This window comes from Manacus candei, unplaced genomic scaffold (assembly GCF_025592945.1).
Source record: "Manacus candei isolate 608988 ecotype Guabito, Panama unplaced genomic scaffold, ASM2559294v1 h1tg000007l, whole genome shotgun sequence".
In the NCBI taxonomy this organism is placed as follows: Eukaryota; Metazoa; Chordata; class Aves; order Passeriformes; family Pipridae; genus Manacus; species Manacus candei.
Genome location: NW_026138055.1, coordinates 5,079,018 through 5,091,025, shown reverse-complemented (window position 1 = coordinate 5,091,025; position 12,008 = coordinate 5,079,018). Strand labels below are relative to the sequence as shown.

General features: G+C 36.7%; 1 protein-coding gene across 6 annotated transcripts in view; it reads right to left on the bottom strand.

Moving 5' to 3' along the window:
* SUPT3H (SPT3 homolog, SAGA and STAGA complex component) overlaps positions 1–12,008 on the bottom strand; it is a 276,110-nt gene that overhangs the window by 256,036 nt on the left and 8,066 nt on the right. For all 6 annotated transcript variants that reach the window (XM_051811711.1, XM_051811710.1, XM_051811715.1 and 3 more), the window contains exon 2: positions 8,928–9,022. In XM_051811711.1, coding sequence (XP_051667671.1) covers positions 8,928–9,022 — 95 coding nt within the window. The remainder of the gene's footprint in view (positions 1–8,927; positions 9,023–12,008) is intronic.

Here is a 12,008-nt window from a genome sequence, read left to right as displayed (position 1 = left end):
AGGAACTGTTCTCATACTTAGCAAATCTGATTTCACAAATGAACTGCAAAACCTATATTAACTTTGAACTGACAAGAGAAAAATAAAGTACTAGTTGAGCAGAAACACAAGATACACATAAACCCAGACTAATGCTTGACTTCAGTTAATTTTGTTTATAGAAAAAACTGTTAGGCAGATTAATCTCTTCAGTCTTCCCTCATAAAAACATCCTTCTTGTGTTTCTCTTGCAGGCTTTGAGTATGAGTGTAATTTGGAAATTAGTTACAGGAACATTCCTTCATAAGTCTGTACAGACACTCAATTTTCTTTGCTCTATGTGTGGGTACTACTCCATACGTTAATTAAGATCCTCCATTGCCTCCTGCCCCTTCATAAGTAGGGTCAGGATACTCTGTAACAAAAACAAAGAAAGAGAAGCAAGAGATAAAATGAATGTATTTCAGACTGTTTGACACTAATAAGGTCAAGTTCAGGCCGGCTTTCAAGTGAACTCTGCTACTAAAGGGCAAAATGAAACTGCGGTGTTACAGAAGGGAGGTCTAAAATAACCAGACCTTAAAACGCAGTACGGAAACACGGAAGTCTAGAAAATGAATGCCCAAATAGCTTCTTTGAAACTCACTCCATTTTCAGCTCTTACATCTTTTATTACCAGTTGTGCAAATCCTTTCAGGCCTCCTCAGCAAAATCCTGTTGAGCTGTGCACAGAGGAGACTCTGCCTTTAAAAGCTTAAAAATACCACATCCGCATCAGGAAAAGCTCTGGTAATTTCTCTCTCTAACGAACGTCCTTCCTGTATTCCATCCTACCTATAAAAGGAAAACTTAGCTCTGCTCCTCGTTTTCTCTCTCATACCACTCTCACCTGATGCATTTGAGGTGAACAGAAACAGCCACACGTGATCTGATAACCACGTACCACGTCTGCTGCCACTGCCCCGCTGTCATTTCACTACGGAAAGGGGGGAGAAAGTGCCCTGGGTATGTTTGCAGAGAGAGATTTCAGCTCAGTAGGCTAAACTGGTTATTTTTGAACAGTGCAATCTCAGCACAATTCTGGGTTCAAATATGGTAAACAAGTATGGGACAGAATAGAGAAATTCTTGACAGTCCCAAATTACAGTCTGGTTAACCAAAGCACTCCCTCAGCCAGGTCATTACTGATGTTTTCTTCCACCATCATTCCAAATGAACCATCCAAAGTCAGATGATTGTACTGATCAACTTCAAAGCAGAGAGGGATAAGCATACAGCCAAAAGAAGCCATAAGGTAACAGGGTTGTGTACAGAGTACTACCATACCTCATCATACAGTAAGATATAATAAATTATTACTAATGTAAGATTATATTAATATTAATATTCAGGCTCATTGTGTTGCATGCTAGACAAATTCTGGACCATTTTATTAAAAACAATCATCTAGACTGTCTATTCAGCATAACTTCCTAGTCACTATAATCATTTACTTGTTTCAAGTAGAATCAGGGTCTGCATGTGCTCAGCATTCCATGAAACCTAAGACATATGAAAGCCAAAACTCTAAAACCCTTTTTCCTGGGGAAGAACTGAGCCTGGCATGAGGGGAAACCCCATGAGGAACCTGGCATGAGGGGAATGGCAGCTCTCACATTTATGCTTATATCTGCCTCACAAGGGCGAGTCAAACTGATACATCTAACAGAAAAATAAAATGGTAAACCACAAAATAATCAAGGGCATGGTTTAACAACTGCAAGCTGGACTTAGCAACAAAATCCACTGTCACAAAGAGACATAAGAAAATTCCTGTTTTGAACACTAGGATAACAAAGTTAGATGTTTATTAAAAACCAAATAGCTGTTGACTGTAACAGCTAGGAAGAAAGATTTTGGACAAGATCTAGAAATCAGACAGAGAATATATTTTAAAAATATCTTAAGTAATATAATAAAACACTTCAGGTAAAATATTCAACAGTAAATTATGTCCTGCAAATATCAGGAAATGCATACTGTGTATTTTTTTTAGTTAGCATGTAACCTGACTGAAGTATTTGGGTGATACTTATTCTGATATTTAAAACTAGACTGACAAACACAAGTCAGACTGGCACAGCACTGCAGGAATCACAGCATTGCTTTACTCTTACATATGGTGGGCATCTCTTCAGTAGCAAGTGACAAGTTCCCTGAATTTTCTAACTGATAAGAAAACACTTTTAACACATAAGTATTGTTACTATCAAACACAATTTACATTTCTGTGTTTGAAAACAAATTTAGCATCGAATGCTAGGGGAAAAAAAAAATAAAAAAAAAAATCAGTGAGATCTCCCAGGGCATTCAGTGCTGAACAAATTGTAATTCAGCTTAAGTCAGCAGGAGTTATCCAAATACACCAAATTCTCATCAAGGAGAGAAAGGATCAGTTCAGAGATCATATTTCTGATAATTTCACTTCACATTCAAAGATTTAGAGTGCTATTCCTTAGGTTGTTGTCATCTCAGAATGGAAGAGAAATCCTAAATAATTAGCCATAAAATAATTTATTTGATTGACAAGGTACAAGGTTGCAACACACAATTAAGACTGTCACCGAGCAGATTGTATAGATCCCACTATATGGAATTGTATTTCCTATACACAATGTTTGTAAATCTGAAATAAAATATGTCCAATCTAGATACTCCATGAGTGATCAGGGTCTAGAATCACTCTTTACTACCCATTCTGAACTGGAAAATACTACTGACAATATTGAGGAACCATTCAAATGCTTAGTAGCAGAGACCACAGTAAATATCCCAAGAGTCAGGCAGACAGGTCCAAAGACTCTTAAGGAAAGAAAAGTTAAAAAGAACTGGCCCCAATCCTTACCAAGTCTCTCCCATAATTTGTTAGATGTTAAAAAAGGAAAAAGTATTATTTAGAATATATTCATAAAGAAAAAGGGAATATGAAGATTTTTATTTTTTTAAGATCTCTATTGCACACAGTAACACAACACTGAAGTATATCAGAGATGGGTATAAACTACAAGCTGGAGAAAACTGAATAAACACCCAAACTCAATTTCACTCTCTGGAAAGACATAATCAATTAGCAGCAAAATTAAATTTGTATTTCATCAATTTATACTATTATTTTAATACAAACTACTGCAAATATAATAGATAACCAGAAAGCCTTACAAAAACCCAATTAAAACCCTTTTTTTTCCACTACTTCCATCATCAAAGTTTATCTTTATAACCTTGTAACATAAAATTTTGATTTTTGGTATGAAACCTACCTTAAGAGCTAATTGGGAATCTAAGTTTGATTCACATTATATATATATTCAAGTGACATACAAAGAAGAAGAAAAAAAGGCAGCTTTTAATGCACTTAATTCCCAATGTTACTAGAGAATCCGGGCATTGTGGTTGAATATAGTTCAGCCCCTTGATTCAGTTTAAGTAATGTATTATCAAGTTGATGATTCATGTTGCCACAAGCCTGAAGGATAAATATGGTCACCCATTTACCTGAATTATGGATTTTTACAAAATTTTTATATCAGAAAAGAATCCAGCAGGTATTTAAGGTTTTCTTCCAACAACTGCATCCTCCATAGCCACTTCCCTGCACATCAAATGAATTCCAGTAACTTCAGGAAGATTTTTGGTGTCCCATTCCTGCATCCACACTGATGGGCTTCAACCTGTTGGTTTCAGCTAAATATAAATAGGTTCCTCACGTATTTTCATTTTGCTCTGAATTAAAGCTAACAGCATTTTCTACCAGCTTGCATTGTTGTGGTAATACAGCCTACCACTACCAATGACACTGAGGCACAAAAAAGGCAGTACACAAAAAAAACATTCTCTTTGATATGCAAGTTTAACCAACTTGTACTTCATACAATAGAATTCAGAAGTTTATCAATCTGGAGCCCAATCCTACAAATGTTGAGCTGTCATAAAATTACTGGCTCACCCACAGGATCAAGTGTAGGGTGTAGGAAACTTAAGTGCTTGATTCATGTCAGTTTTAAACATGTTTGCCATCAGAAAATCTTACATGATTTTTAAAAGTATTCCTTTGATAACAAACTAATCTTGAGTACAGTCTCTGTTCCCTCTGTATATGAGTGTTCAGGGGAAAAAAACCACAATGAATCAATAAAAACAATTTGTCAATTACCTTCAGATCACAGTAATTAGTATCTTTGTAAATACTTATAATAGCTTTGAGAAATCAAGACATTTTACTGAGGGGGAAAAACTTCCCTTTAAATCAGCAAATTGTTCAACACAAGTCTTTAGACTGTCAGGGTTTCCAGAAATTCACTCTGTAAGTAGTGCTTATATTACAGAATAGATGATCTCTACCAAATCATGAATTTTAGTGGCTAATGTGAAATCATCGTGGTTGTGAATCTACTGGGTAGAACTATAATTTAAGCACAACTCACCTCACATTAGCAGTGAGTTTGGAAACAGGCTGTAGATCAGCCAAACAAAGTTATAAAATAAACCTTGGCAAAATGCACTAGATGTGCTGAAAGCTTTTTTTTTAATTATTAACACTTACTGCTGTACATTCTGTGGTAGCATAATAAAACATCCAAATACAAATGAAGGATGTGGAAGTTAAAGCAAGATCTATACGGCACTTCGCTGTTTTAAATTGGTACAAGATAAATATCAGGTAATTCCAAGGTCTTAACAGTTAAAAGCCAAATATAACCACGCAAAAGGTGCACTGTAAACTGATGTGTTTGGGTGATCTGTGACAATCTGACTAAGAAGTATTCTTCTTAAGGTAATCAGCACATTAAGCACCATCACAGTACTATTTAGACATCAAAGATCTGTTTTCCTGACAAACACAAAAATTTCTTCAAATCCAAGTACATATCTTAAATATTCTTAATGGAAAAACAGAACCATTTTATTAATAAAATATCTATGTATACAATGAAAAACTTGTACACAATTTAAGAGAGTTTTTCTGCAGTATTTTATGATTTCAAGACTCCTATACGTTTCCTGCCTTCTTAACTAAATCAGAAAAACATTACAGAGCTTATCATAAAAACATTTCTGGGTTTATCATAAAAACACAGTTCTACAACAGGATTCAGCTCATTCCCTAATAATGCTGTGGTTCAAAACCAGGTGTAGTGTATTTAACAGATGTAATACATGAATAACCTCCTCACCTTAAAAAGGATCAACCACAAGCTTATCATTACACATAAATTTAAGCACTCCAGGGAATCAAACCCTGACTCAGCACTTCAGTGCTGCAAATTATAAACTAATCAAGGATCTCATCTTCCAACCATGAGATTCTTATCCACAGATTTACATATCCTGCTACTGGGTTATAACAGGATTCTATATTCTTCTTCAAAAATACTGTTTCCTGTGTTCCTTCTGCCTTTCAAATTCCTAAAATCCAACAGCCCATTTTTAAAATCAACACAAACTATGACATGCCATTCTGGATTAGCACTTAATGTCTCTATAGGATTTATTTCTCACAAGTTCATCCTCTTGCTGTGCAAAAGTTTTTGTTGAGAAAGGCAGGACAAGTCAAAGTTACTCTTCAGATCAATCCACGGGGATGACAATCAATGGGAAATAGGTAACCCTTCTCAACTTCACAATAATAAACTAGGCAGACACAGCCTCTATTTTCTTTTCTTTAAGATGTTACCTTTCTTGCACTGTAATGCTCCAGTCTTTACTATCTCCCACGATCTTAGGACACCAGCATGGCTTTGTTATAAATTGCCTAAATGGGAGAACCCGTAACTTCCTAAATCATGTAGTTTATAAAAAATGTCAGCTTCTGTCAGAGCATAGAAAGTTCTTTTAAAGGCACAACTTCATTTTATGGCCCAGGCCAAAGGAAACAGTTGTCTTTTTTTCTCTACGCGGTTCATCCCTGGCACTTTATCATTTTCAAAAATCTCTTTTTTTTTCCCCCCAGCAAACAATAAAAATGTAACTCTCAATGTTTTCATCACAGTCAAGGAATTTCTTCAGTTCCTGCTGGTTTAATAAAGCTTTGAAAACTGTTACTCTAAAGCACAGCAGATCTGTTTGCACAGCTTTCAAAGGATAACTGCACCAGTTCTGAAGCAAAAGGAAAATGTCTATTCCTTCCATTTCTATGGCCAACAATAACTTCTACGTTCTGACAGAATCATGTGTACACTGGCGGGGAAGGCAGTTTCAAAATACTTTATCAGGAAGTCCACAATTCAGTAAAATCCAGGCTCCCCAGACACTGATCCAAATTGATGCACGGGCTGCGACTCTGAACTTCTGGGCTGCTGTTCTGTCTTTTAAGCACAGTTACAGTTATTTTCTCCACCAAGAACAACACTTATATTTTTCAGTGTAGATCACTTTAATAGATGTGAAAAATAACCAAAGAGAATTCTCTTGAAGGAGACCATTGATCTTGTCGTACCTGAAGAAAACTCAATACAGCAGAACATTGGGTTCGTAACAACATACTCATCTACTTTAGATGATTCAACACACAGGAAAAAAAAAAATCAGTATCCCATTTACATTAAACTGAAAAATACTCCAGTAGAATGCATCCCATGCTCCACTGGACAACAGTCTCTTAAGGACATTTAACTGAAAACAAATTGCATGTTCGTTTTTGAAAAGGGAACTCTTCATGGAATTTCAGAGAGGCAAGTAACTCCTTAGGTATCTACTGCCCACTTAGCAACTCAGATCAGAAATTGCTACACAACAGTGAAGGTGAATCTACATGTGATGAAAAGCAAGGCAGAGTTGTTCTCACCACCATTTTACCTGCCTAAAATCCTGTATCTCCTAAAAGCAGCAGCAAGAAACCAGAGGGATCTAGTAGGAACAGGCTGAGTGTGAGTGCAAGGCAGGTGGGGGACTTGGCACAGGACCTGGAGAAGATCTACCATTTTTCTTATTTAACACTGTCATGCCCATAACTGAAACAAAAAAAAGGTAGTGCTAATGTAGTCTGAAGTGACCTAAGACACCTTTCTGGTCCTAAATGAACTCCTTCACAAGTAAAAAAGAAGGAAAAGCAAAGAGCAGTTCTAATATGATGCAGCAATACTAAGGTATTAAATATTTCTACTACGTTAAAAAGCCAAATGCAATCTTTATGTTGGTAAATTATTATCTGTGGAGTTTTGAAATACTTTAACTTCTTTATGGGTAAAGGAGGCAACTGGCACAACAAAATATTCATATACTTATAAATAAAAATAAAGTTTTGACATTCTTCCTCACCTAATCTTCAGCTCTAACATAATGGAAACAGGAAGGAAGAGAGTAGAACATTTCAGATAAGACTACCTAAAAATGATAACTCACACAAGGTAATATATTAAAAGCCACATGCAAGTAAATTAATAGATGATTCAACAATTCATGACCTAAAGGAAAATGATCAAAAGGGTGGTATCATGGTAACATGCAGGAAATATCTGTAATTTTAATAAATAAGTTGTCCCTGTCATTAAAACAGTTATAGATCTATGGGTTAGAATGTGGATGCTGTAACTATTTTGATTTATACATGACTGATTAAAAATTAAAAAAATAAGAAACAGCAACACAGTAAAAAGCAGTTTTTCAATACTGGTAAGATTACTGAAAAGTAAAGATCATTCCAAGTAAATATCAGTAGTCTAAAAGTCATGGTTAAGTTCATCCTTCTTCCCCTCATCCTATCCCAAACAACATTCTGGACAGTATTTCAGAGCCAAGACTTTAGTGAAAAGAGCCAATGATTACGACTATCCTTTGAAACTATGGATTTACGTGTCAGTACTCTGGGATTAACTTTCTCCATTTCATTTTCAACTCTGACAAATGAACAAAGGGAAAAGCCCTGTAAGACACTTCTGCAAGATTTCATAAAGCAAAGCTCCCTTTAAAGTGCCGCTGACATCAGCAACTGCCAAATGTGGATCCTCTCCCTCCGCTCCATAATTACAGTCACAATCATCCATTTTTTAAATGTGCACTTTAGACACGAGCCACTGCAGCCCAGCTCCCCATCTGCAGCCTTGCTGGTTAGATGTCTCTTAGTTTCAAGCTGAAATATTCTTTAAAGTGTTTGATAAATCAGAGCATGAAGCCACATGGGAACAAGACCATTACTTGCCATCCCCATAGTGTCTTGGATAGACATAGAAAGGGGAAAAATGCTGTGTAATGTCAGGTCCAACTGTCTGATCAACTTGTTGCTTTTCTACAAAATGAAGATTTGCAGTCAGCCCAGTGTAGCAGATTACCAGTCAAGATAAAGACTTCTTCTAAGGAATCCTTCTGATTACGCTAGTATCTTTAAGACTGACAAAACCCACCTGTTTAAACAGTATGCAAGGCTTTAGAAGTTACAAACTAAAAATAAAAATATAATGCCACAGCCTGGAACTGGGTTTCTAAGAATCCATTGTTCATTTAAAAGAATAACCTATTTTTTTAACAATTTTACTTCCTGTCTGCTAAAACCCAAGCATTCCATATCAAAATTGCATCAGCAATATTATGATCTCAGCAGTCTACATCTCAGTATTAGCACTGAAAGATGTTAATACAAAATATTTCTTTGCAAAAGTATATATGACAACAGGAAGCTTAGTTTTCTTTGATGAAGGACTGAGAAATACAGGTATCTAAAGACTTCTATAGTTTACATTAAAAATGCATTTCTTTACTCAGCAGCATTTTCTCTCCTTTCAGGAGAGGGTGTGGGTTTTATTTATCCAAGTCACCTCTGAATGTTTTACAAATCAGAAGTAAAATACTAACAGCTCCATGACTAATACCTGCTCTTTTTTCCCCTCATCACCCTTATTTACACATTCCAAGAAACCATCTGAAAGATGAATACACAAGGCAGACATCACCAGATATTCTGACTGGTTACTCACATCATACTCTGCAATTCAGGAGTAAAGCTGGTCGATTTTCTTCCACTGCTTGAAGAGACAACTGTTGACATTGGGCTGGCCACAGTGCTGCTCATCTGAGTAAACAAAGAAATAACAGCACTTAATACTTGTATTTCATTTCCAAGAGAGCACATGTAGGTTTCACACTACATATTCAGAAGGGAATAAAAGCTATTTGGGGTAGAATTGCAGGCAAAGGTTCTGCATGCAAAGAGAATCCCATGTGAGACACTGCAGAAAATGTAAGAGTTGATATTTACAGTAAGCAAAGTGTTGGAAACGTGCACTATTTCTGAAATACCAATTAGAAGTATTCTAGGAGCACCAGTGGAGAAGCATTAAGATAAAAACACTGCTATTCTGGAATAGATGGGAGTCACAGGCACCAGTATCTTGCTACCCAAACCATCCTCTTATATTCCTGCAGTATCCTCACCATTAGTGACTCACACCCATACCATCTCCACTGAACTAACAGGAGCAAAAGAGATTCTCAGAAAAAGCTAAAACTTAACGAGTACAGACATCACAACCTTCCTTTCTAAAATACCAGCTTTACGTACACACACTATTTAAAATGGAAATGCATTAAAAAAAGAGTAAGACTTGAACACCATGATAGTTTTAGGACTGAAAGGACTACACTTATTCAAAATAGATTACAGCTTTGCTATATAAATTTCTCATTCAAAAACTCCAAACCAAACACAGTATAATTTTACTCTTATTCTATGAAGTAATTAGTTCATCTACATTTTCCTCTTTAATAATATGTAAGTCAAACGCCTTTGAACTATTTCATTTTAAAAAATACTTAATTTACGAAAACACTGACTGAGCAAAATTGAATTATGGAAAATTCCATAAATATGTAAAAGGGAGTTTCATCTTTCCCTTAATGTTTTAACAAAAAACTGCACATTGTGTAAGTCTCCCGATAAACAGGATATATTCCCACTACATTTCTTCCTCTTCTAGTTTGTTGCACACTAGTAACAGTTGAGTTGCACTGCTCATTTCTTGTACCATTAGTTGTAGCAGTAGTAATGACAATAAAATATATGTTGATATAGTTTGCTGTGCTGTAAGAGATCCTACTTTCCTCCATTTTAAAGTTCAAAGGTTAAGATAGATTACTTTTCTAAAAAGCAATTTTAAAGTACAGGACCAGATTTATATTAAATGTCATTAAAAGCATTGCAATCAATCCCAAATATTCTGCTTTGGTTGAAGAAAACTTATAATAGTCTAAATACAAGTCATAACATACCTTCAAAAAGTAACATGTGCTTTGAAAGGCTAATGACACAAGAGCAGTTGGACAAAGGACGAAAAATAAGACGTTCGTGCTTTAGATGGAATCATAGAATGGTTTAAGTTGGAAAATACCTTTAAAATCATTGATTCCAACCATTAACCTGCCACTGCCAAGTACATGAGTAAAGCATGGACCATGTCTTTTAAACCCCTGGAGGGATGGTGAACTCAACCACTTCCCTGGGCAGCCCATCCCAATGTCTGACCACCTTTTCCACGAAGAAACATCCTCATGTCCCACCTAAGCCTCCCCCAGCACAACTAGAGGCTGTTTCCTCTTGACTTGGCACTTGTCACCTGAGACAAGCGCCTAATCCCCACATTCCTGTCAGGGAGTTGTAGTGAGCAAGAAGGTCCCCCCAAGTCTCCTTTTCTCCAGGATGAGCCCCCCCCAGCTGCTCCTCATCCGATTTGTGCTCCAGACCCTTCCCCAGCTCTGTTGCCCTTCTCTGGACTCATTTCAGCACCTCAACATCTTCCCTGTATTGAGGGGCCCAAACTGAACCCAAGATTCAAGGTGAGGCCTCAGCAGTGCCCAGCACAGGGGGACAGTCACTGCCCTGCTCCTGCTGCCACACTATTGCTGACACAGACCAGGTGACATTGGCCTTCTTGGCCACCTGGGCACACTCTGGCTCATGTTCAGCCTCTGCCAACCAGCACCCCCAGGGCCTTTCCCAACAAGCAGCTTTCCAAACATTCTGCCCCCAGCACTGCACGAGGTTATTGTGATTAAAGTGCAGGACTTGGCCTTGTTGAACCTCACACAACTGGCCTTGTTTGACTGATCCAGCCTGTCCAGATCCCTCTGTACAGCCTCCCTACTCCCACCCAACTTGGTGTCATAAGTTTACTTATTTTTATTAATGCTTTCAAGTAGATTTTCACAGACTTCTGTTCATCTTCAAGCAGATTCTAATTTGGGTCCCCATCCTGCAAGCACTTATGCACATGTGTAACTTTAATCACAAGTTTGCTCCCACTAAAGTCTGATTTTAATCATATGAGTAGTTACACACTAGGCTTCAGTGTTGTCATAATCAGCAATTACCAGAGTCATATAACCTAAACAGTCAAATTAGTTAATTTTAAAAACAAAAAAAAAATGTTTCAAAACTGAACAGCATACAAAGACTTAAGGGGGTTTTAAGTTTAGGTTTTTTTAAAGCTAATATAATTTAGTATCATATATATGGCTATTTCCTTTGACCATCCATAACAGATATTTTACTTTATCCATGAGGTTCTTTTCTACTAACTTATGAAGCATTCTCCCAAAATTCCCAAAAACCTTGGGACAATTCCACAGTTACCTCCTCACAGTGTAAGATTTGTGATTCATGCAAGTCCTGGTTTGGGGTAAATCCTTTCCTAGATTCCTGCCCTCCAAGTGGACAAGAACAGTTTAATTAAAAAACACTTGCAGAGCTGTAGATGTGTGCAAGTATCAGTAGGCTTGAAAGCTGAAAGCTTATTGGCTATTGCTTCACTAAAAACTTGATCTTCCTATTGCAACCAAATGATTTAACTTTCAAATCAAGCAGGTGTACAGCATTTTCTTGACATTAAAAACCAACAGCTTGTCAGGCTTCATCAGACCCTTTACAATAATTACTTCCACAGCCCACGTTTTGTTTGATGGTTTAGATAATTAACTTCTTTACACATCAAAGTCCCATCCTCCGTATGTTCTATTTCCTTTCTTCCGGACATTAAAAAAAAAAAAAAAGAAAGAAAAAAAAA